We start from the raw sequence: 26474 nt of genomic DNA on the forward strand, positions 1-26474 counted from the left end.
TGTAAACAGCGTGTAGAAATGACACCCGATGTGCCGGAGCATGGCAGTGAGTATCTGTGTCTTCTTTTCCAATTATTTGGGAAACACAGGATTGTTTTATTATCTATGTAAATATTATTAGATAAAATTTAAGATGCTCCAAATATTATCGTATAATATTTATAAACAAATTTAGACAGATTTATAAACACAACATTGCTAAGAGACGTAGCCTTCACCTTATTTTTGAAAGGTCAACTCCCAATAGGAAAGAATTCGATCTTTTTGCGCTTTGTGCATTCGACTCGGGGTCCGCTAGTCCACGCTGATTGACGATCGCCGTGGCGGCGACTTGACTAGTGCCATACTCGTAAAGTTTCTTCTGTCCGCTTTATTATAATATGTCATATTCCTTGTCCCGTCGAATATTTAGGAGTGTATATTTGTTAGTTTGTGCATGTTGGAAAGAAAGAGGAGCGAGATTTGAGACAATGATGGAAAGACGGATAGTAAGGTATAGATAGACATCGAGAAATATATATAGAGAAAAAGAAAGAGAGATATAAATAGATAGACATAGAGATAGAGAAAGAAACAAAGAAAAAAATAAAGAGGAATGAGAGAGAGAGAGAGACAGAGAGAGAGTGAGAGAGTGTGAGAGAGAGAGTGTGTGAGAGAGAGAGAGAGAGAGACAAACAGCCAGACATACAAAGAGTGAAGCAGAAATTGGGTTGAAAAATAAAAAGAAAGAGGATTGATTGACTGATTGATATCGCTTCATTTACATAATTTCTCAAGATTTGGTCTCGTGGACCACTCTTACATCTAAAGAGAAAGAGAGAAATATATATAGAGAAAAAGAAAGAGAGATATAGGGGAGAGAGAGAAAGAGAGATATAAATAGATAGACATAGAGATAGAGAAAGAAAGAAAGAAAGAATGAGATAGAGAGAGAGATAAAGAAAGAGAGAGAGAGAGGAGAGAAAGAAAGAGAGAAAGAAAGAGAGAGAGAGAGAGCAATAAAGAGAAAGAGAGAGAGAGAGCAAAAGAGAGATAGAGAGAGAGAGAGGGAGCAAAAGAGAGAGAGAAAGAGAGTGTGCGAGACAGAAAGAGAGATAATAAGAAAGAGAGAGATAGAGAGAAAGCAAGAGAGAGAGAGAGAGAGAGAGATAGAGCGAGAAACAGAGAAACAGCAGATATTCGGGGTGAGTGATATACTACGTCTTTGTACTGTTGAGCTATTGTATCCCCCGTTCTGTACCTACAGCACACCGGTGAGTCTTAGTTCCTCAAGATATTTGATGTCAGATTCATTTGATTCGCAGGCCCGGTTTCAATGGTAGAATTTCATCTATGGGAGAGTTCAGGACTTGTCAGCGGTTTAGCAACCTCTTTCCTTGCACGGACTCTCTGTGCTTTCCATTTACTCCTACATATCCTTGGACCTGGCAGAGATTAACTTTATTTTGCACATCGAATTGATAATATTTAGTTTTGCAGTTCAGCACCAGCTCCGAGCTAATGACGTTTGAGCTTTGTGTTTTGATGGCTGCCTGGCTATCGGACATGACAGCTATGTTCTTGTTTTTGTACCCTAGGTTCAGATTGAACTGAATACATCGCTTAATTGCGTATACTTCAGCCTGGATACTGGTGTACCTTCCCTTGGTTTCTAAGTATTTGGTTCCAAGACCTAACAACCCCGAGAGTGTAACTCATGAACTAATTGCTTGCTTCAAAGTGTGTGGTACTAGTAGTACGGTTGTTCAAGAACGTGGCGACGTATTTTTATGTCTTTTGACACACTCTTGGGTCATTAGTACCCAAGTCAATACTTCATTGAAAGTGAATGTATTTATTTGAGTGAATGTGCAGTATGAGAGGGCGAACGGTCAATATTAACCACTCCTTCCTGAATTTCACGTTGTTGACTTGAATTACACGAATCTCACTCTTTAACTTCACCATTTTTATTGTTAATATACAAAAATTATGTACATATTAATACAGCTTTTTTCCATTTTGTTATTTTTATTTTAAACATGGCGTGTGTATTTTATCCTTCTCGTTTTAAAAAGAATTGATCTGTAACGAAAATTTACATGACTGCTCTTTTATCATTTGGTTTTTGTACAACCTTATTAAGTTATTTTAATAGTAAATATACAAAAATTTTGTCTAATCACATTCGGCTCCTTTTGAGGTTTTGGTGCAGGATAAAATCTTATCTGGCAGTTATTTCTCGGCTTGAGTGTTGTGCAAAACATTTCTTCGATTATTTTCTCCTAGCAAAATATAATTCATTTTCTACCCTCTTCTTTTTAAAGAGGGTAACAAACAATAGAGGCAGATTAATCGTTCTTACCATTGGTACGTCTGTCTACTCAAGGTAATTGCGCGATTTCGAGTCTCTTTTCATTGATCCTCTTGAGACCCTATTCATTCACGTTTTCTTTTTTATTATCCCGACATAAAATTGGGAACTACTTAAAAATTCAGAATTGCACAAAAATCGTAAGCAATTCGTCTTTCTTAAATATGCGTCCATTTGTTTGTATGGCAAAAAGTAAAAATTACACTCAATATTTTTATTCAGGATTTATTTCTTTATGCAAATATTTACTCAATATGAAATTTGTAATAGCCTATCAAAAACGAAGAATTACTGGCCATTACTTTGGATGTGGTTAGAATAACAGATAATTAAATATAATCTGAAATAGGAATTAGCAAAAACGAAATAATAATCAAATATTAAAAATATTAATCCCCTGTTGCGATTCATGGACGAAACAGGGTGTTTTATTATTTACAATAATGATAGTTTTGTGTTTCTAGTGTGTGTTGAAAGTGAATGTATTTATTTGCGTGAATGTGCAGTATGAGAGGGCCAATGGTCATTATTCACCACCCTTCTATCCCCAATAAGTGTAAAGGGTGATAAAGTAATACTAAATATTCCACTACCCTAACAAAGTGAATGGTATGAGGAGGGAATAACCTAGCTGTTGATAACCCCTGAAGAGAAACCCCTGAACCATGGATGGATAAGACCGAGGTTTCACCCGAGGTGGTAGATATGTTAGGCTTGTCAGTAATTTATTGAAAATCACAAAATTTTGGATTACTGGTGGACTATGAGAAGTAACTGTAGACAGAGATCGGATCGACAGAGGTCTTATATATCAAGAGCAAGGTGATGGCTTGCCCTGAGAGGATGTGAACCGTCTTCAACTACACCCATTTAAGAATAGGTCATGCGAGGTTGACACATGAACACTTGATATGGTATGGTATGGTAAAAAAGGATACTCTTAGAAGTATCAGGTCATTGAATGCCGCTGCTGCAATTTGATTCCCTAAGTTTTTTCCATACGTTAGGTTAAATATCCATTGAGCTGTTGCTTCGCAGTCGAAGATGATATGAGTGGCTGTTTCTTCCTCCACATTACATAATCTGTAAATGGGATCATCGTTGTATATACCCATGTTGTGTACATGTTTTCTCAGATGCCAGTGGCAGGGACCAGTTAGTAGTCCTACCACTCCTCTGCGTTTTGCCCTCTCCAATTGCAGCAATGTTTTTGCCAGTCTTGGTGAGGGTTGTTTCACCATAAGTTTACTATGTCTAGCACTGCTAGAGTTTATCCACTTCTCCTTTTGTTTAGGTATGGTCTTGCAGATCCTCCTCTGGCCAGACTGTCTGCTTTCTCGTTACCCAAAATTCCTCTGGCACCCAAGATATCATCAGATCGTTGTGTTTCCCCAGGTTTTGGAGATTTTGGATACATTCACTGACTAATTTTGATGTGATTCTTTTACATGTTAATGCTTTAATGGCTGCTTGGTTATCAGATCTTATGAGGATTTTTTGCCAGTGTAACCTCTTTTAAGATTTTCCAGGGCATGTATTTCTGCTTGAAAGACCGAAGTGTGCTTCCCTAATGAGTTTGATTGCTCATGTTTTGGGCTTGTACAAATATACCCGATCCAGTTCCTTCGTTTGTTTTGGGGCCATCTGTATATCATATTGTTGTATCTGATGCTCTCCTGTATTCTTCCTCTCCTTTGTAGTCCATTGAGACTTTATAGGAAGTTGTGAAGAATGTTTCTGGGATCATAAAATCAGTTCCCATTTCTAATAATGGGTGTCTGATTTTGTTGATACGGTTGTATGCCCGAATTGTTTAGTTCCTTTCCAATTTAATTGTTTCTGGAGCCTAAGTGAACTTTTCCTAGCCTCTCCTTGTATGAATATTTCCAATGGAGGTAGGTTTAGCAGAGTTTCTAATGCATTTGTAGGGGTTGTTCTCATTGCCCCTGTGATAGGTTTGCTTTTAGTCTTTGTATGCTGCCTAATGTTTGGGTAGCTACTTTTTGTTGAGCTTTGTTCCACCAGATTAGTGATCACATGAACACTTACTTTTGGGCCAAAGCATGCATATACTTCCGCCATGTATAAAGGTTGTGCAATGTCTCTACTTAATTTAAGGGTGTCATTCCTTCCTGAGTGTCATCCCTGTACTGAATTTAGGAATGCCACCCGATATTAGAACTGAGCTTGAGCATGGCAACAAGTTTTGTGCTCCTGTTCCAATTTGTAGACAAAACAGAGCTTTTCATTTTATATTGTTCTGATAGACATCCCTTTTGTATACATTGAGAGTGAATGTATTTAGTAGTGTGAAAGGGGCGATGGTTGAATACTGAGGTATCAACCCTCAGATTAGTAGTGTGTAAAAGAAAGAATGTATTTAAGAATGAGTGAGAGTGTGAGCGTGACTTCTATGTAACATGTGTACAGGTTTAAAAACTACATGAATGACCAAGCTGTTGACAGCCACTAGAACTAACCTCTGTGGTGGGGTGGATTAGACAGAGGTTATGTCCATGGTTGTGGGGTTTTTCTTGATACGAAAGTCCACGATTTAAAGAAACAAATAGTTTTATTTAAATATTGTTTTTAAACAAGCAAAATAATATTAGCTTTCGTTGAATTCACTTTCTGTTTTTCCTCTGTGTATGACTCACTAAATGTTTTCTAACTATGCCTGACCTTTTCCTTTGTCTTGCATTCCCACCAGGACAGGACTGTGTTGGGGTTGAGCTTATATAAATCTATCAATCAATAGTAAAATGGCTAAGACAATAACAGTAATAATAAAAAGACTACAGCGAATAGAAATGAAAATGTGATTAATATCACTTCTGTTATTACTCAGTTAATTAAACTTTTTGTCTATTTGAACTGAATTTAAGGAATTTAAATAATATCCATTTATATTTATATATAATTATCACTTTGTGTGTGTTCACTTTTTACAATAAATAATAATAGTAGCTCCAACATATGATCATCCTGCTCTGCTATTTCTCACTGGTTTTATTTGTGGGAGAAAATTGTGAGATGCTATATTAAAATGAATAGAATGGGCAAAATCCTAATTACACACAGATGAGACAATAAAAAATGATAGTTTATACATCTGTAATTTTATTAGATGTTAATTTTTTGTTCCTTTGCCCACCGCTTCATTATCTTAGTTATGGATTCAACTTGAGGATTGGTGGACCCCTTCAACAGCTGTATAATGTTAGGTAGTAAATCACTAAAATAAATTTGCAATTAATAAAAAAAAACAGTTTCTACAAACAAATATTTTAGGAATAATTATGTAAATTAAATTAAAAAATTAAATATTTGTATAATATACATCAGAAATTTATAAATAGAATAAAAAGTTAAGTATAAGAATATTATAGTAATGTTCACTATTTTTCGTGGTCCGCTTGACCAATTAATATCACTCAATCAATTAAGGTTTTAAATTGAGATAAAAAAGTCAGTGTCACAAGCGGGATTCGAACTCACGACCTTTGGCTTGATACACCGCTACTCTACCACTTGAGCTATTGTGGCATCAATCCACTCGGGGGGGGGGAGAAGGAAAAAAGGAGGGAAAATTCAAAAGGTGGGGTTGAGATGGGAAGGTAGTGCCCGAGTGGATCGAAGTCACGATAGCTCAAATGGTAGAGCAGTGGCGTATCAAGCCAAAGGTCGTGGGTTCGAATCCCGCTTGTGACACCGACTTTTTTATCTCAACTTAAAATCTTAATTAATTGAATTATAGGTATGTATTATCCTTAGGATGTTAAATCCTAGTCTGCCTAACCTTGCTGTTCTTACATATTTTTGATAACTTGCCTTGAACTTTTATTGGCTATGATCATTTGAAATGCACCAACACACGCTCCTCTTTTCCCCTCCCAGTATTCAGGATTTGGATCGAGTCTTTCAAGAAGGTCAAATGCTTTGGCAGAATGATAAAAATGACCCATTCGGTAACAATCGTTTGCAATAAGCAAGAGCAAGTTGAATGAATCCGGTGACGAATCCATTTTTAAGTAAAGTTCCCAGGCCTGCTGGGGTTTACCGTTCATTATATCTGCACATGCGAAATAAATGTATAATAGGAAATGGATTATGATATCCTGGAACTTACAAGCCCTGGCTAAATGTGTAATGTAAATGTAATCATTTACAATTTTTTCATTTTGAATCAACAAAAAGATCTCTTCAGCTTCTTTATAATTTTCAAGAGCTGATTTTGCCTAAAATTATCAACAGAAAAATCTAAAAAATCATTGTTCAAACTTAAAATTTACCTGGGCATAATTAAAATTGAAATTGTCATCGTTCAAAAAATAGCTTCTGATTGATGTCAAGTAAACATTAACATCTTCAAATTGTTTTTGCAAGAAGTACAACGATGCCATGCACTGTCTTCCAGGTATGGTGTCGCATTCTGTTTCGCTGTTGCCTACCAAAAGGAAATACTGTTCGGCCACTTTTAGATGTTCTCTCTAAAATCAATAAATCAAACAGTTCGCTCTTCTTGTTATTGATATTTTTACATACTGAATTAGTTTCCTGCCCGACTGCAACATTGACAATCCCTTTTAGAATGTACTCATGGGGCTCAGAAGGCTCTAAATTTTTAACCAAGTCGTATGCATCGATAAACTCTCCCTAAAATGCGCATTGTTTAAACAGCTTATAGAATTAAAGAACTAAAAAGATTTTCACCTGTTTGAAGTAGTATATGACAAGATTGAGCCTTGCTTCTGGTATGATGTCAACAAGTGGTGGAAGTACCTGCAATGCTCCGACACCACCTCGAAAAACTACCAAATTGTGCCTAATCAAGTCGTGCCCAAATGCAAAAGATGTGTTCAAGTCCTAAATTGATAAAATACATAAATGAATCTGTTCCAAACTTAAGAGTATTTTATTTAAGTTTTTAATATTATATTAATAATGTAAAGTATATTTATTTATATTATTTATAAATTCACTATTTTTATGAAAAAATAAAAAACAATAGTTATTGATTTATAATAATTAAAAGATATTATAGTTACCAGTAGAGTTTTAATCTCGTTTTCAGCAGCTTTTCCATTTTCCAATTTGAAATAATTGCAAGCTTTTAAATTCAAAGCAATAGCAGAATCTGGATATTTTTGCAAATATGTTCCTAATAATTCTTGAGAGACGTCATAATAATCCAGCTTGTAATAGCAAAGCGCAGCATAGACATTTAATGCTAAAAGTTCCCTAACCAGATTAAATTCAATTTTTATAATCATGTAATAATAATGCGTGATTTAAACACTAATCAAACCTTTTGTCCAGAAGAATTTTCTTATAGATATCTATAGCTTCTTTATGGTGTGAACGAAGGTAATGAAGTGCAGCAAGTGAAAGACTGTCTTCAATGGTGTTTTCAAGTTTTTTATGGTTTTCAATGAGTCGTACTTCATTGCCTAGTTTGTGGCAGAGATGAAACTGTAGTCTTACCTTTAACGGACAGTCTGGTACCTTTTCTAAAAGCTACATTTTTTTTTTTTTTTAATATTACATTTGTTTAAATTTTACTCAGGAGGTTTAATTACTGTGTCAGCCTGCTGGTACAGCCCGAGGAAAAAATAGCAGCAAGCGAGATTCACAAGTGTGTCGTTAGGCGGATTCGGAAGCTGGGACATCGCTTCATATATTTGCATTGCTCTTTTATAGTCACCAAGGTGAAACGCACAGTAGCCAAGCCATCGGTCGGTCATGTCAGTCGATCTGCCTGTACTTTGCTCAAACTACACGTCGAATAATTAATAATTGTTTATTTCTTTCTAGACATTCTTTTCAAAACACATACCTCCAAAAATGTGATCGCTCCCATGTAGTCCCTACTCACCAAGAATTGATCGAGGGTCGGAATTGTTCTGTTGGCACCAGAACCCTCTGTTAAAAAGGTCCCTCCTTTTAGCCTAGAAAGAATCTTTAAAAAATAATTTTAATCATTATTACTATTTTGCACATGCGAGAAGTATTCAAAAGATAATGCGCAGTAAAATGTTTCATTCTTTCCTACTGTTGTTCTTAATGAAGTCACCCCATTTATAGTATGATTGTTTCTAAATCATTTTGTTCTTTCACCCCATTATATGCAAAATATGCCAGCAAGTTAAGGCAGAAAAAAAATGAGTGGAGGAAAAACATCAATGACCCAACTACAGTGTTATTATCCCGCCGAAGAAATGGCACTCCAATTATGTACATTGTAAGATTTCAAACCAGTTGAATAAACATCGGTTCATAAAAATTAAAGTAATTCCTGTCATTTAAGACGGCTTAATTTCCAACTCCCCGTTGAGTATCCTGGATGAGGAGTCAAATCCTTTTTTATATATTATTCTCAATTAAAAAGCCATGAGCTGTGCCTTAAATCCAGAGAATTTCAATGTCTCCATAAAATCTAATATTTTGAATTGCTCAAATTTTTTGAACTAATGTTTTAATTAATTTAATTAATTAAGGTTTTAAGTGAGATAAAAAAGTCAGTGTCACGAGCGGGTTTCGAACCCACGACCTACGACTAAATACGCCGCTGCTCTACCACTTGAGCTGTCGTGACCTCGATCCTCTCATACACTAACTTCCCATCTCAACCCCACCTTTTTTTAAATTTTCCCCAGTTTTTTCCATTTTTGAAATGTTGTGTAATCTATTTGATTCTCGGCGACAAGTGAAATGGACACGGAGAGCTTTAGTGAAGTATACTTCATTTTAATTCATCAAATTCACTATTTTTCGTGGTCCACTTGACCAATTAATATCATTTAATTAATTAAGGTTTTAAGTTGAGATAAAAAAAGTCAGTGTCACGAGCGGGATTCAAACCCACGACCTTTGGCCTGATACTCCGCTACTCTACCACCTGAGCTATCGTTACTTCGATCCCCTCGGGTACCAACTTCCCATCTCAATCGCACCTTTTGAATTTTCCTTCCTTTTTGCCATTTTTCAAGTTGGAAGTTGGTGCCCGAGGGGATCAAAGTCACGATAGCTCAGGTGGTAGAGTAGCAGCATATCAAGCCAAAGGTCGTGGGTTTGAATCCCGCTCGTAACACTGACTTTTTTTATCTCAACTTAAAACCTTAATTAATTAAATTATATTAATTGGTCAAGCATACCACAAAAAATAGTGTTTTAATTTATTACACTTACACAGGTTCAGGTAACATAAATAAGGTATAAAAAGTTTTAAAAATATTACTTTATTGGAATTAAATGAGTTATGACACTTATTTTTTCTAAGATCTAGATAAAATTTACAATGCAAGTAGGAAAATAGTTGTTATTACAAAGCTATGAAGATTTCTGTACAAAGTCCAGATTTTATTAAAGACAAAATTAAATAAATAATAAACACAGTGTAGTACAATTTAATGTGCAAATTGTAATATAAAAAAATTTAAACCTAATAAGAAAAGAAAGAAGTTTACAAATATTTATTTTTCATTAGAAGGTTTGTCAATTTGAGTGCGATGCAACATAGCCTCTTGGTAAGCCTTCCGGACAGCTTTTCTATCAGCAGGTTTTCTTGATTCTGTCAGCTTGATGTGGTCCAATTCTTGAGTGATGCCTAAAGGTTCTAATTTGTTCCTCGGAAGCCACTGCCAAGTCCTCTTCGCGTCGAAGAACAAAACGAGATAAACTGGTTCCGTGTAGTTATTGGCTAATGCAATTACATCTGCGGGTGGAGAGGGAATCGGGACCCCGTTGTGCACATAGCCTTTAGGCATTTTCGGATTGATGATGAGCGCTGGGTACCAAGGATAGCCTCGGCATTTTGCCCAGACGAGCTGTAGCTGATCGAGAGCTTCCATGGAAGTGTTCTCTGGTGAGCTTGCCACACTATCACTCCACTCTGAATCCGAATCTGACGATGAACCAGACCTGCTTGCAGTCGAATCGCATTCAGAACAGCTTGACCCTTCAGACCGTGATTCTTCGTCTGATTTCACATTCAATTCCGAACTGCGATACGTGCTAAAACTGTCTGACTTCGGCGTTTCTACATTTTTACTGGGCCGGCCGCGTCTTCTTGAAGGTGGATCAGGATTGACTTTACTCGCCGCTGCTGCTTTTCTTGTGAACAACACAGCTGTTCTACGATTAATTCCTGTGGGGGAGGAAGATGAAGATACAGTACTTTCACTCTGATTTTCATCCTTAACAGGTGAGATTTCTTTTCTCCTGCTCCTCCTTTCTAAATGTGTAGTAATTTCAGGCGTGAATAAATCCTCTTTTCCCTTTTTTTCTTTATCCTTTCCTTCATTTGGTTTTTTAGTTCTTTTCACCTTTGCTAGCAGAGTTTTAATTAATTTTATCCTCTTTTTTCTCGCTTGGCCAGGCTTTATATTTTTTGTTAGTTCCAAGAGATCATTTAATTTTTTCAACAAATCTTTCTTCGCCATGGTATTCTGCTCTTTAGTCAGATTCACCAGTTTAGTGTCGATGTCTGATGTATGTAAAGAGTCGTTCTTCTTGTTTTCAAAATCACAGTCTTTTGAAGAATTGTCATCCTGGAGGACATCAGAGTATGAAGGCGAAAGGCAACCTGTGTTCAAACCAAGGAGGTCTAAGTCTTGCTGTGCTTGTTTTAAAAGTGCACCCCCTTGGTCGAGCATTTTAAGCGCTGCTCTGTAAAATATGGTATCTTTGGAATTGTAGGCAAGACAGTTGTTGATCATGAGGTGAAAATCGGCTTGGAATTCTTGAAGGCTGCTGTACTCGAAGGCTTCAATCTTATTTCTCATAGTTGACAAATCCATGGGGTTTTTAACGACGTCGCTGTAGTCTGGAACTTCAGTTTGATCAACTGGCTCTATGAATATTTCTCCTGTGTCTCTAGCCCGTATCATGTCAAGAAGTCTCCTCAAAAAACTCATCAACGGGCACAGTTCCATTTCTAGACAAAGTGATTTAACTTTTACTAGTTCTTTTTTGAGTTTTTCCCTTTTGCGAACTAGTTCACAAAGAAGGCGAGCTCTTTCGAGGTCTTGTCTCAAGCGCTGCCAGTATTTAAGCTGTTTTCTGAGTTCTTCGACATCATTTGATCCTTTTGCTGCAGCTTGAGCGTCACCTTTTTTAGACATGTGTGTTGTCTGGAGTCTTCTAAGCAGTGGGACACCGTTTCGGAGCTGTCTTTTTAAAGTCCAATATGCTATTAGCCTTTGTATGAATTGATTCTTCTTTGGAACGTTTATTAGAGTCCCAATTTCTTGTATTCTTTCTGGGGGAATTGTCGGAATGGATATCACAGGTGCAGTAGTGGTTTTCTTTACTTTTGGAGAAGTGGCCACTGGAATCTTTGGTTTTTCAGCATCTGGCGGTGTATGGGTGGTGCAGTAGGCTATATTTTGGACCTGTTCATTTCCAGTTATAGAATCCTTTACAGCGTCTATTTTCATATAAAGGCCTGATTGTTGGGCACAAGTGACATGAAAAGCTAAGTAGCAGTTTGTCCTGTGGCATTGAATACACGCACCGACTCCTCTTTGTTTACAGAGGTAACAAGTCAGTTTCCACCTAGCAGGCGGGATCGTTTCAATACTGTCGATCGGCTCGAGAAATACAGTATTGGCGAATCTGACTTCTGGGATCCATAAGGCACAGACGACGTGGGCCCAATGACCTCGATCGGTCTGTTTGAAAGCACCACCGTTGTTGGGGCAAAGGACACAGTCGACAGCCCTCGACGGGCTCTGGAGACATCTTCTACATAACCACTGGCCCTCTGGGATGTACGGTACGCCATAGCAGTCCTGGTGAACAGCCAAGTTGCACATATCACAGAACAATATGACATTTGAATTTTGACACTCGCCATCCATGCATATACAACAGACGGCATCGTCGTCTATCATCGTTCCGACTTCATCAGGCTTATTACTCGTTTTCATCTGAAAATATGACTCTTTTTCCAAACGATCCATCAAAAGTTCAAAAGCTTCGACTGAAACAGGAGGAAAACCGCTTTCTTCTCTCCGATCGTTGATGATATCGAGCCAGACTGAATCTTCCTCGTCCATGTCGTACTCGACTTCTTCGTCGAGGTCTTCCGCACTCCTTTCGATGAATCTGATGTAACCGGATGGCTTCTCGAACGGCTCGAGTTCCCCGTAATCGTCGATTATGCTGAATTTGGGCTCGGGGAGTTTCAAAACGGAATCTTTGCTCTTGGACAAGTCTAAGTTATAATTGCCGATCGTACCGTACTTCACCTCGTAGTTGTGCTTGCTGATGATGGGGATGGGCGCGTCCATCGCTACTCGGAACACTTCATCGTCGATCTCGAACTCGACGAACCTCTGCGATTCCGAATACGACATCTTCTCCCTGGGAGCCGGCGGAAGGAGTTTCGGCGTTTTTGGCGTTTCGGGAGCTTTCGTCCATCGCTTCCGCTTTTTGGCCTTGCGGCCGGGCGTGTGGCCGGGAAGAGGTTTGGCCGGCGAACCCTGCCCATCGCCGCTCTTGAGACTGTTGTGGTCAAAGTTGACCAAATGGTACTGGAAGCCGCAGATGCTCTTGTAACTTTTGGCGCATTCGGCCACCGGGCAAGTGTACGGCGGCTGTTTGGTCGTACGCAGCTTCCTGCAGTACTCGAGGACGTCAAAATCGAGAGACATCCCCGAAATCCCAATCGCAAACGACTTAAAACTATGCCGCTTTGCAACCGAAGAACTTCAAAAAACTGTGTTGTTTACATCCGCGGAACTGCTTCAAGAGAGATTTAACCTTCGTTTACGTGTTATCAAACGGACCAGACCCGAGGCGTCCAAAGGCGGCAAACCAACCGGTGCAAGTTTACTTTTGGCATGACGCAAATCAGCACTCTTGGATAAGTCAAATGTCAAATGCTAAATCGTCCAGAATCTCAATAAAGATTCATCGTTAAAAAGTCACAGCTTAAAAAAATCCATTAAATCGCAATTTAAAGAAGTGCTTTTTTAAAATCTAAAAATTCTATTTCGCACAAATCATGTCAAGAGCCCGTTCCATAATTTTAAAAAATAATATATTTAGGATTTGTTAAAATAAAAAAATGTTATTGTTTCGTTTTTTGTTTTAAAAACTGTAGCTCCTCAACAGTTAATGAGGTATGATCTAACATGTTATGCAGATTTGACAGGAGTCTTCAAAAATCAAGAACAGCGGTGGACAAATAAGGCTCTTGGTAGAGTAGAGTGCAGATCTCTCTAAAAATTTCAAATACAATTTTGTTGACCTCCTCAATTGTACAATTTCTTCTTTTAATTACAATCTACAATTTCTGATAAAATGTGTAATTTGATGATACATTTATACACAACTCACTGTTAGAGGGCTTAACTCAGAAAACTAATAGGACTGTTTAATGGGCACTGGCATCTGAAGAAAGAGGGCACTCTCAACACGACACACAAGAATGGCACAATTACACAGAAGACAAACACTTTGAGCCCTGAAGATGTTCTCAATAAAGATCGAAACATTGGCACGATAAAGAAAATGCTTTTCTGAAGCCTACATCACACCAGACCACATCTCACAATTTCTTATTCATTATCGACAAACGGTCACTAATCACCACACATTTCTCAGGAGAAAGATCGAGTTGATTGTACTGATGTAATGAACTAGGAAATACAATAAGCCAGAAGGCTGCAGCACTTGGGGAACAAAAACACCCACTTTCATATATCCATTATCATCATTTACATACATATTTACACTGAGGAGAGCAAATAATATTATTCTCCCACTTCATAAAATAATCTTCACTGCTTAATCCTCAGAAAGGTCATAGGGCCATTTGCCCTTAAGACACCGTATGGGATTGTAGGGATGGGCTCTGATGGGCAATGCTTGGGCAAAACTGTTGGGGCGATGGAAAAGATTATACTGAAACTTGGTAAATTTCTGGGCAATTAATTTTGGAATAGGATTTTAAGATCATTGTAGTAGTGTTTCTTATACTGTTTGTTTTTCAACATTGTTGTCTTAAAAGTTTGAAGAGAAGACCATACATCTTGTTTAGTTCTTTTCGAATGCTGATTCCAGGTTAAGCCTGAGTCTAAGTGTAACCCAAGGTAATGATCAAAGTCAGATTTGGGGATATGAACACTTGCTAAAGGAGATTTGCTTCAGAGTGTAAAATGACAGACGGTCTTGCTTTTATTTAACTTCATTTTCCATTGTCTACACTAAGCTGCTATACATAACTCTAAAGATCTTCCAAAGCAACTGTAGGATCAGAGGCATCATCAGGATAGTACAGCTGTGTCATCGGGAAAAGATGCAAGGAGGGTGGTAGGCTTAATGTTCATTAGAGACATGCTAGAACTAACTTAAGATTTTCTCAAGCTGAAAATAGTTCTTTGTGTTATTGTAACAACAAAATATTTAATAATGCAATACATCATATGGCAATATCTTGTAGAAATATGCCAACCTTCTGGAACAAATTTACTAAAATTGATATGTAATTTATGTTTGAGAAAGGCGTATTCTTTTTGCTGACACTGAGTATACTAGAGCTGATCTTTTAACTAATATTTTTTTTTAATCTCATAAATAGAACATTGCGATTACAATTTTTTTCGACTAATAACATAAAAGATTTTCTGGATTTTGAAAGTATTCTAAATTTATACAGAAAGTGAGATCCAAGATCCTTAAATCATTAAAGAACAAAAAGACAATTGGAACTGACATGAAAAGATTTATTACAGTTTTCTTTGGCACTGAGAACCAATGCAGAATATTAGTCATCAGTGGTGACATTATTCTCATCCTGGACGATTCTAAATTTTTAGCACCAAAATATACATCAAATTTATAGTTTTTAAATGAGATTGGCAGACGTTACTGGGGAGATATTTTTCACGTGCAAGTTAGAAATTAATAAGGTGTACAAACAATAAAGAAATTTTTATAAACAAATTATGAAAAATTGAACAATTGTTAACATTATGACCACAAACATTGAAGTATACAGAGAAATTGTGTATATGCCAAGGCATAAAAATATATGTTGAGGCAAAATATGCTTACCATTGCTTTAGAGCCAGCAGATACTTTGTAATATATATATTTTTTTCTAAGCCTTTGTGTATTTGATGTACAGCTGATATATTTGTTTATTCCATATGGTCAATTCTCACTCAAAAGCATATCTGCTTATTTGTAGAAATATCAACTAAACAATTTTCTAAAAGAATCAGATTTTGGTTTTTCCTTGAAATTAAAATAATGAACAATATATACGCAGCATCCATCATATTGTGTTGAAATCTGCAAGATGATTGCTCTATACCAAACACTGACAATGGGAATGCATCTGACAGAAGTTCCTTAATAATCTTTTGATCAATATTATCCTTATATTATACAGGCTTTTAACGATTGGAAAGAAAAACATTTTTCACTGTAGATGTAGATGTAAAAATTTGGGGGAATAGCTCATTCAATGATGAATGATGGAGTGTGATGTTCAAATGATATATATTATTTGATCTATTCATTTAGAATAGGCCGAATATACAGTTTATAACAAAACAAACGAATAACAAATGTAAAAAGTTCTGAAATTAGCAGATCCGCAAAAGCCAAAACTTCTTATCTAAGATCTTGGTTGAGATGGAAAAGTGTCACGATCAGGATTCGAGCACTCGAACTTTGGCTCAATATGAGCTGCGCTAACCACTTGAGCTTCATGAAGTCACAATAGCTCAAGTAGTTAGAAAAGTAGCATATTGAGCCGAAGTTCTTCTCTCAAATCCAGCTTGTGACACTACCTTTTTCATCTCAACCAAGACCTTACTGTTATTATTATTTTACTATGTTTATAAACTTAATTTATTGCTAATATAAATATGTGTAATGGGGCTTAAAACCCTACTTGTGCTTTAAAAAAAAAAAATAAAAATAATAATTAATTAAAATGATTCATTTCTTTAATTGTATCATATACCTCTTTTATATATTTTTGTTATCAAAATACATATTTTTTCTCTTTGCCAAGTTAGATTCTGAGATGTATTAATTTTACTTAATTAATTTTTTTTTAATTGGCCTAGAAATAAAATAATTAATAGGTCAATTATGACTTCTAAATACTACTACTATTTAATAGCTATATTGTATGTGTAAAGGGTTAACTGCCAAAGAATGTAGATTTTAGTATATTTTTTATATAATTTTTGTTGTGTACAATGTTAGTTATTTTGTTTTAATTGGATGAGCACAACAATTTTGGGTGCCGGTTTATTTGAATTTGGCGGCACAAGACGACTGCCTCGTTCGATTTAACTGACGAGGTTACACTGCAGCCTGGGCCAGTAGCAGCCAGCAGGTTCGATTCGACTTCGTCAGCCGACAGTTGTCGAACGCGTATTCACCGTATTCGTGTTGTCGTTCGTGAATAAGTTTCTCAATTTTCATGCTCTTTTCAAAAAATGAGCCCTGATTCGAGGGTGAAGGCCGTTGGTATTTCCGCCGAATTTTAACACGATCGGAGACGGCCGTCCGTCGCGGGTCCTATTCGTCTGAAATATGATCCTGCTCTTCATAAACGTGAACGACGAGGAGTACTCACCTACACTCTTCGCTACTAGAATATTCCAATACAGACGATTAGAATGTATATGATCATAGGGATTGTAAAATAGGCATAAATTATTTACATGTTTTATTCAATATGAAAGACGGGCATGTTTTGTTAGCGTTAAATAACGAACAGAGCTTTATCTCCTCCAGGAGGAGGTGGACGAGGGTAAGAGATCAAACTTCGAGAGATCAAAACCCAGACTTTTTGATTTTAACGGGTTCCTGTTCTTCCAGGTATGGAACAGATTGTCGAAGCTGCAACGCAACATCCTCAGAGCTACGTTGTTCGTCTTACTTCTTACCGTGGTGTACATCTGTGTCGTGACATGGAGCGACGACGGACAATCCGCCGCCGCTGCTGGGGCCAGACTGCACAAGTACGAACACTTATTTGACCGTGGCTCAGACGACGTTCCTCCCAGATTTCAAAGATTGGTAAGCCATTCATAAAGTTACTAAAGTAATAAAAGCTGGAAGCTTTCTTATGTGAAAAAATCTCTTAGAGATGTACAAAAAAGTTTAGATGGTTGATGGAGAAAGAACCGAGTTTTCGGCGGTTCCATCCATCCAGTTCAGTACGCAAAGCATCGTTATGTCATGGTGGAAAAAAATGGTGTAATGAAAACAAAAAATTTTTACCTTCTTAAACCCTAATATTAATTGAAATCCTTGGTTCCGCGTTTGTGGTATGTCAAAGAAAGATGCTTTAATAATAGGCTCAGAACAAATCATATCTGCGAGTATTTACAAAATTAGGCAGTAATAACAAAGTAGATGCCATGCTCTGAATGACCTGGAACACGTCTTATTCACAATGTGCTAGTCAGAGAGAATGGTGGTTTAGGAGTATGTATTTGATAAAAGACATTCAAAAACATTTCAGTTATCACCACATAATCAGGAAATGATTGTGAGTTTGATTTAAAATATAGGTGCACAATAGTTTATTGATAGAAATGATGAATGATGGAATGAGTGCGGTGTTCAATCCTTTTTTTTTTAAAATAGTTCATACTCACAGTAAGTTGTTTTCCAACGATCCAGATTTCAAGCCCTTAGCTCATCATCAGGTTGAAGGATTTCTAAAACCTGATGATGAGCTAAAGGCTTGAAATCCGGATAGTTGTAAAACAACTTACTATTAGTAGGAACTATCTTTTTTTAAAAAGGATAGTATATTGATGTAGTGGTGATTTTGATTTGTTTTTCTATTTGTTGGAGAAATCCATAGTCATTGCTATTGACCATGTGGTAAGTTTATCCGTCTACAACCAAATTGCATATACATGATAAGAACAATTAGGCCGTAGTTTTGAGAGGAGGGTTTTGGGCGGGTGTCTGGGGGGCTGTTGGGTCTGCTTGGTGGTTTTCGTAGAGCTATGCAGTCTTGCAATCCAATTCGAGAGACATATTTGTAGAACTGCTTCAGCCTGATGATGAGCTGTAGGCTCAGAATTTGGATCGTTGAAAACAACTTGGTGTGAGTAGGAATTATCTTTTTAAAAATATTGAACAACACATTTATTATTTCTATTCCTAGAGCTATGTAGAGTAAGTTCTGGGGCTCTATGGGATGTTTACTTTTCCATATTATCTCGATGAATTTTTATTCACAGTTCTGTTAAGACCCTCATTACAAATACAAGAAAGAGTTTAAAATTATTCATTAAACGGCCGGGTTTCTTCTGCCATCTGGTCGGTTTTGGCAGGGAGGGTGGCCCTTTGGAGCCCTGGTCAATTTCATCCTCTCACTTATTTAGAATTTTACGTGTTGGAAATATAAGTCAGAACTTATATATTTACATTCTGTGGCTAATATGGTAGGACGAGCCATTTTTTTTCTTACCGTGTTTATCTTAAATAATACTTAATTTTAGCCTTTAGATATGCCGAGGGAAATTTTAGATTTTACGGTCTAATTTTGTTCTCATAAAAAGTTTTTGCTTTTATTAAACCAGATTCACACTTTGTATAGTTTTATAATTAATTATTACTATTCATTTATATTTACATCTCCAGCTATTACAAATTTTATTAAACACTTGCTTGGAAGACATGTTTTTTGTGAGTATGAACTGTCAATAAAGTAATTATGCAGAAATGTAGCCTTTACTTTTGTCACACTTGAAACAACAAATTAACACCAAATAAACAAGATAAAATTGTCATCTTTTGAAATATTCATAATCGCCAGTTTTGGGAAGAGAACAATTTTCAAACTATAATTATAAAATTCCAATTTTGAATTTCACCATCAAAATAATATACTTTTAATCAAATCTATAAAATTTCTTATTTTCATCCGTTGAATATTTTTTATTGTACTATGTTTAATTAATTAATTAAATGATTTCACATGCAAGACTCAAAAATAGTTTTGTTTAACTATAGATAAATATATTGGTTCAATTTTTTTTTTTTTTTTTTTTTTTTTTTTTTTTTTTAATTCAAATTATGATAAAGTAGATTCCTGTAAATGAAAATTATCTCTGACAGACTTTAATTCAAGTCAAACAAAAAGAGCAGTGTGTGAACTGCAAGGTCATGAAGAAACTGTTCATTAAGACGTTTTATCTTGACTCTTAACCCTTCATTAAAGTTACACAACACTCGATGACGATTAGTCGTATTTCACAAATTTTAAAAATATTAAAATTATTTGTATTGTTAGTTGAAAAAACAATCAAATTTATTAATTCACTATTTTCGTGGTCCGCTTGACCAATCAATACATGACAATTAATTAAGGTTGTTTTTTGAGCTATCGTGACCTCAGGTGGTAGAGAAGCGGCGTATCTAGCCGAAGGTCGTGGGTTCGAATCCCTCTCGTGCCATTAACTTTTTTTCATCTCAACTAAAAACCTTAATTAATAATCAAATTTATTTAAATTTTATTTAACAACACAGTACATTTACATTAAATTAAATATTCCAATTTCATTTCAACCAATAATCTTAGATAAAAAGAATAAGCAATTGGAATAATTAATATGGTCAATTATGATTACTCAAAAATATGGATTTTAATTTAATTAATTTGGCAGTGTTTTTACACTTAAAGAGATAGGTTAAACCTAGTCAACTTTCATTAATTAATTTCAGCAGCCACATCCTGAACCAGCACCAGTGGAAGTTGAGGCGCCCGTGGTGGACCAAGTAGATATTGTCAACGATGATAAATCGAAAGAAAATAAGATGAATGATGAGATCATCCCTCCAGTTCCGACTCTCAAGACCGAGCGGTCTTTCAACATATCTAGTGAGACAAACAAAAGGCAAAAGGCTGTGATAGACGCATTTCTCCATGCGTGGAATGGGTACAAGAAGTACGCGTGGGGGCACGATCATTTAAAGCCCATATCACACAAACCACATGACTGGTTTAAACTTGGCTTGAGCATCGTCGACTCGCTCGACACCATGTATTTAATGAATCTAAAAGAAGGTAAGTTTCAATTGAAAGATTTTCAATCACTTAAGTATTGCAATTGTTTTATTATCATCGAATAAAAAGAAGTGGAAATTGTAATATAGTATATAGCATATATATAGCAATATAGCTTGGGATTTTATTCGGCCTAGATTTATTTGCAAGAATGTATTAACAATAAGATAAAGCACTTCATTATTATTATTTTAATTTGCACATCGATTCTCCTTTCGCCTTACATTGTCTTTGTATTTGACGCTATTTTAGCCTCATTTTATGTTCTGAGAGTGGGGAAATGAACAGTTCAACAGTTGGCAGGTTTGCAAAGCTCCTTGAAATTGGAGATGATTAAGCTACGTACATATTAAAAAAAAAAAAAAAAAAATTAAAATGGAATTTACTCTCCAAACAATTTTATTTTTGATTGTTCAAACTTCTTTATCATTGTTAGGGATTTATTTGATTTTTTTAATTAAACGACAATCAGAAAAAATATTGAATTAAACACTTCACTTTGAAAAAAAGAACAAATGTAGTGCCGTATTTAATCGAAAAGAATGTTTCTTACAAATTAAAAAAAATATATGTATGTAAAAATATTTATGTATTTTTTATTTCATTTTATTTTTTTACTTTACTGGTTAGATATTAGCCTCCTAGAGGGAGATGAAAATTGACGCCCAGGAACTCCAGGCCCAGCCGTTATGGTCTGGTCAGAATGACAAACGGTCTTACCTTCCATATAAAAACTTACATTAATTGCTTAAAACTGTTACAAAGTCATAAATAACAAAGATGCAGATAAAAATATAGATAATGAAATATCCGTGAAAAATCTCCCAGATCACCGGAGCTAAACATGCTCAGGGAGCCCCCCCCCCGTCTCCTCTTCTCTGCATGCCCACAGCAACCACACCAGCCGCTCCTAACAAAAGTAATTACCAATTTGATGAATCATTTTGTAAAATCAATAATTGGTGGGCCTGTCAGTAAAGATTATGTAAAGTATGCTCAATGGCTTAGGGCTTTGCTCCAATGAGGCCTTGATTGTGCCAATGCTGCATACATGCTTGGCAATCGGGGCTAATAACAGATTCAGTCACAGTCAAAAACACATGAATGAAATAACAAAAAAACAAAAAAAATCAACACACTTTACCAAAAGCTTGGTTATTTTATCAAGAATAATTCTTCCTTGTAAGTGTTTCTGCAATTAAATTTCCTTTGATTTAAAAATATTTACAACTTTTCATCGGTGACATGTTTGTTGATATAAATTATGTAATGCCGGCAGGCGAAGCCAAAAAAAAAAAAAACCATCAAACCTGAACTAACTTGAAAAAATAAGTGCTTATATTAATTTGTGATTAACATTTAATATGAGTTTTTTAGTGTCTGGTTGATTAATAATTTATACAATACCATTCTATTTTTCAGAATTGGCTGAAGCACGTAATTGGGTTGAGAATGATATGAATATGAATGAATTCAATGATGTCAACCTGTTCGAGGTGACGATAAGAGTGCTTGGAGGACTTCTGAGTGCATATCACTTGACAGGAGACAATCTTTACTTAATCAAGGCGGTAAATTTCAGAGTTCCATCGATTTGAGTTTATACATTTTTTCGAGATTTTATGTCTAATTTGTTTTATTTAGAAAGACTTAGGTGAGAGGCTTCTTCCCTGTTTCACAAAGTCGCCGTCGCCCATTCCGTTCTCAGATGTCAACCTGGCCTCCCACAATGCACATTCGCCGCGCTGGGGGCCGGACAGCTCGACATCAGAAGTTACCACTCTCCAGCTGGAATTCAGGGATCTGAGTCGGGCCACAAACGATGATAAATTTGAGGTTATTTGATATTTTACAAAAGATGTAATTTGTCCACTTCTTAACTCTCTTAGAAATTTTCTCAAATTTTTTTTACTGTCTCTTCATAAATCTCAGCTATTTAATGTTGTAGCTGTAAGTACAATGTATATCAGGTGTATTAATTTTTAGATATACAATCTAGGTAATTCTCTAAATTCGAACAAACATGTTGAATGTGGGAGCCTAAACACTTTGGACTCTCTGGGGCAGCATTTTTTTTTCTTTCATAAATGGTCTTAATATAAATGATTGAAAAATGGCAAAAAGGAGGGAAAATTCAAAAGGTGCGGTTGTGATGGGAAGTTGGTGTCTGAGTGGATCGAGGTCACGATAGCTCAAGTGGTAGAGCAGCGGCGTATCAAGCCGAAGAGCGTGGGTTCGAATCCCGCTCGTGCCATTGACTTTTTTATCTCAACTAAAAACCTTAATTAATTGTAATATATTAATTGGTCAAGTGGACCACGAAATTAGTGAACTTAATATTAATTATAAAACATGCAAAATTGCAAAAAAATTCTAAATCAGCATTTCTGGAAGAGTCTCTTACAAGAACCACCACCGTTGTCTAGGTTATGCAACTTTTTTCCTTCAAAAACTACAGCTACAATCTAGGCAGTAGAAACATCTCACTTTCCTCATCCACAGCATCTTTTGCTTCAATTTTCATAAAAGATTTGATCTTTTTGTCCCCCAAACATTGATGGTAGGGGAGTAGGAAAATGGCCAGCAAGAGGATGAAGGACTTTATGGATGGGAAGGTTAGGGTTTTCCCATCCATAGGTAATACCGGGTGTCCCAGTTCCTTCTGACGAAACTCAGGGAATCGATTCTACTCTTTGTTTGGAGGAAAAAATGCCCAGGAGAAAATTTTCAGAAAGTTATCTATTTTGAAGATATTCGTCAATTTTGGTTTTTTCAACTTTTCACTACCTTACCATATAAAAACGCTTACTTAAACTGCTTAAATAAAAATGACATCTGTGCACGCTTGTGCAAACAAAACCACTTTTCAGTAACACACCCTTCCTGATACATTCTGTGATGATTATTGTTTAAACTTCGATCCCATCCAGCATTTTACAAAGCGAGTTCTAATTGATTTATTTCTACCCCCCCCCTTCAAATTTACCTTAGCTCACGTTTTCGAACATTCAATTGTTATTTTTCAACTCTACTAGAACGTTATTTAAAAACTTGGATATATCAACATAAAGCATATTAGTTGAAGAAGTTTTTGTGAAATTTGACAAGTTGTAGGTTTTTTTTTTTTTTTTTTTGTAACCTCAGTAGAACGTGCAATCATGATCAAAATTTTAAATTTTGTAATTTTGACATGTTCCAACTGATATTGGCTAACATTTTATGGTCACTAATCACCACACATTAAAAACCTTAAGAATGGACATACATTTTGATATTTACCATTGTTTATCATTATAATAATAAAATTTACTTACAAATTAAATGAAGGGAACAACCAATTGTTAAACTTAAGTAGAGTTTTCTTTATAAAACTCTGAAAATTTCAAAATATTTAAGCATTCAACTGCCTATCTGTAATCTTATTTAATATAAAAATAATCAAAGCTTACGTTTAAAAAACAAAAAAATTTATTTAAAAAAATGTCTTAGATGTCAATCGAGCTATACCAGAATGGCACATATCATTTGAAAAGCTGGTTTCACACCGAATCTAAAAACGGCTTCAAAGTGGGGAAAGTAATAGCCAATAGAAAACGGTGCGTCCTAACACTGGCCTGAGACCCCACCCACCCCCGAACATATTAATTTATAGAACACAATGAAAACCCAAATATTTAATAACTAAATATTGTAATGGAAAATAGTACTTCATTGGCAGGATATATTCGTTGATTTTTAATTGGATGTTTCCACTTTCAGAAAGCTGCAAGTCGTGTCTCGATGCACGTTCATACTCTCCCCAAGACTGAAGGGTTAGTTCCTATTTTCATCAACCCCAGGACAGGATTGTTTCCAAACTACGCCGACATTAAATTAGGCGCGAGAGGTGATTCCTACTATGAGTACCTTGTCAAACAGTGGATTCAGACTGGGAAAACTATTGATTAGTAATTAATTAAAAATAATATTATGAAGACACAGTGCTAGAATGAATAATAAATTACTCGATTTTCAGCTTAAGGAATGATTACATCCAGGCCATTAATGGAATTAACAAACTTTTAGTGAGAAGAACACCGAAGAGCAATTTACTCTTCATCGGAGAGTTGAAAGCAGGCTCTAGAGAGTTTGTACCAAAAATGGTAAAAAAAATTTTTGAATTGGATTGACTGTTGTTTTAAAATAATTTTTTTTAGGACCATCTAGTCTGCTATTTGCCTGGTACTTTGGCTCTGGGTTACCACCATGGCCTACCAGAAGCACATTTACAGCTTGCACAAGAGTTGTTGTACACTTGTTATAGGACATACGCTGACCGACCAACATTCCTAGCTCCAGAGATTACATTTTTTATCCTACAAGTTTGTCTCTTTTATTTATTTATTTCATTTATTAAATTTTTACATCGTTGATTAATAAAAATAAAAAAATATTTAGGAGGAAAGTAAGCATGATATGTTTGTAAAATCGAGCGATGCTCACAACCTGCTGAGGCCTGAATTTATCGAGAGCCTGTGGTACATGTATCAAGTCACTGGCAATAAAACATTCCAAGATTGGGGTTGGAAAATATTTCAGGTCAGTTGATTTTTTTTTATATATATATATTTTTTTTTTAGATCATTAATAATTTATTTTATTTTTATTTTTTCTAGTCTTTTGAAAAATATACAAAGGTTGAAGGGGGATACACATCAATCGGTAACGTGAACGATGTGAATGAAACAAGACCAAAGGACATGATGGAGTCTTTTTTTCTTAGTGAGACTTTAAAGTACTTATTCTTGCTTTTCTCCGACAACAGGCGATTACTAGATATTGACAAGTTTGTTGTTAATTCCGAAGGGCATCCCCTGCCGATATACGACAGCTAGAAATATATGGGATATCAGTTTATATTTTTTAATAAAAATTCCAACACCAAAGTTTATATAACGTCCAATTACAATTTATTGATCTGTTGTTAATTTTTTGTCTTTGAAATTTCTAGTTTAAACAATTATATTGATTTTTTTTGAAATGTTAATACAATTTATTTATTTATTAGACTTTTATTGTGTTTTACTTGTTCATTTTTTTAATTTTTATAGAGGGTGCTATCTTTATTTTAATGTACTCAGTGTCAATATGAAACAATTTTTTTTGGCAATTGTGTAACAAATTACACACTAAGGTATAATATAAATCAACTTTAAAAGTTTGAAATAATTAAAATAATGTTTTTCCTATTTGAAATTTATGTTAGAGCTAATTATGAGAATAGCAGCATCAGCCTCTTATATGTTACTGATTCATTTTTACAATATTTTAAATAACTCAATAAAAATTTTCCTTTATTTTATTTATTTATATTTTTTGCAAAAATTTTATCACCTTTAGTGTTTTTTGTTTTTTAAATTTTATAGTAGTATTCTGGTGAAAATATTGTTTCCCAAATTGTCTAACAACAATAATCTAATATAATTAGATTAATAAAAATTAATTATTCAGAAATCGTGAGATGCGGTCTGGTGTGATGTAGGTTTCAGAAAAACATTTTCTTTATCGTGCCAACGTTTTGGTCTTTATTGAGATCATCTTCAGGGCTCAAAGTGATTGTCTTCTGTGTAATTGTCCCATTCTTGCATGTCGTGTTGAGAGTGCCCATGTCTGAAGATGATCTCAATAAAGATCGAAACGTTGGCACGATAAAGAAAATGTTTTTCTAAAACCTAAGTCACACCAGACCGCATCTCACGATTTCTGAATAATTATCGATTAACGGTCACTAATCACCACACACTAATAAAAATAATGAAACATTAATAAAAGAACAGACTAAAAAAATAATCGAGATCTTATGACTAAGTTTCTCTAACCATGCTATTTTAAAACCACCTTTTAAAAAAATTAGTCAACTCACAATTACTTAGAATCCTCAAAATTATTCCTCTTTGGTCCGGTTTTAGCCATGGGTTTCTCAACAAATTCAGTTTTAAAAAATCTACTGATGTTTAGATGGCTATGGATTAAGGTGAAGTTACTATTCTTGTCCTTGATTTTCTTTTAGCCTTGAAGAGA

At 35.4% G+C, this 26474-nt stretch overlaps 3 protein-coding genes across 5 annotated transcripts; 1 reads left to right on the top strand and 2 right to left on the bottom strand.

The window, feature by feature from the left end:
- Positions 1–25425, top strand: LOC106662400 (endoplasmic reticulum mannosyl-oligosaccharide 1,2-alpha-mannosidase). 3 transcript variants are annotated; one of them, XM_014386473.2, is made up of 10 exons: positions 1–46; positions 17204–17404; positions 20072–20414; positions 21837–21985; positions 22059–22250; positions 24174–24361; positions 24430–24556; positions 24611–24775; positions 24852–24992; positions 25070–25425. In XM_014386473.2, the coding sequence occupies exons 1-10, from the start codon at positions 29–31 to the stop codon at positions 25286–25288; spliced, it is 1743 nt and encodes a 580-aa protein (XP_014241959.1). In that variant the 5' UTR covers positions 1–28; the 3' UTR covers positions 25289–25425. The 3 variants fall into 3 exon arrangements, with proteins under 3 accessions (XP_014241959.1, XP_014241957.1, XP_014241958.1); XM_014386471.2 differs by lacking the exon at positions 1–46 and adding an exon at positions 16697–17135; XM_014386472.2 differs by lacking the exon at positions 1–46 and adding an exon at positions 16697–17135 and having other exon boundaries at positions 20075–20414.
- On the bottom strand, positions 5454–15519 carry LOC112127318 (intraflagellar transport protein 56-like). The gene is made up of 11 exons (XM_024228045.1): positions 15416–15519; positions 8190–8312; positions 7933–8127; positions 7662–7870; positions 7402–7594; positions 7067–7219; positions 6899–7009; positions 6646–6843; positions 6483–6591; positions 6185–6425; positions 5454–5588 (listed from the first exon to the last, which is right to left on the bottom strand). Exons 1-11 carry the CDS (start codon positions 15416–15418, stop codon positions 5477–5479), a joined length of 1647 nt encoding a protein of 548 aa, XP_024083813.1. The 5' UTR covers positions 15419–15519; the 3' UTR covers positions 5454–5476.
- On the bottom strand, positions 9811–13356 carry LOC106662392 (peregrin). Its single transcript, XM_024228041.1, has one exon. It carries the CDS (start codon positions 13006–13008, stop codon positions 9826–9828), a length of 3183 nt encoding a protein of 1060 aa, XP_024083809.1. The 5' UTR covers positions 13009–13356; the 3' UTR covers positions 9811–9825.
- Positions 25426–26474: the final 1049 nt, after the last annotated feature.

This window comes from Cimex lectularius, unplaced genomic scaffold, assembly GCF_000648675.2.
Source record: "Cimex lectularius strain Harlan isolate CLEC.00 unplaced genomic scaffold, Clec_2.1 scaffold44, whole genome shotgun sequence".
Lineage (NCBI taxonomy): Eukaryota > Metazoa > Arthropoda > Insecta > Hemiptera > Cimicidae > Cimex > Cimex lectularius.

Coding starts and splice junctions, on each gene's coding strand:
- LOC106662392 (XM_024228041.1), bottom strand. CDS start 13,008: ATGTCTCTCGATTTTGACGTCCTCGAGTACTGCAGGAAGCTGCGTACG.
- LOC112127318 (XM_024228045.1), bottom strand. Junction 7,595..7,661: donor AAAATTCTTCTGGACAAAAG/GTTTGATTAGTG, acceptor TAATCTGGTTAG/GGAACTTTTAGCATTAAATG. Junction 5,589..6,184: donor ATAGCCAATAAAAGTTCAAG/GCAAGTTATCAA, acceptor AATTTATTTTAG/TGATTTACTACCTAACATTA.
- LOC106662400 (XM_014386471.2), top strand. CDS start 17,061: ATGAAAGACGGGCATGTTTTGTTAGCGTTAAATAACGAACAGAGCTTT. Junction 21,986..22,058: donor ATCTTTACTTAATCAAGGCG/GTAAATTTCAGA, acceptor TGTTTTATTTAG/AAAGACTTAGGTGAGAGGCT. Junction 24,993..25,069: donor GGGGTTGGAAAATATTTCAG/GTCAGTTGATTT, acceptor TATTTTTTCTAG/TCTTTTGAAAAATATACAAA.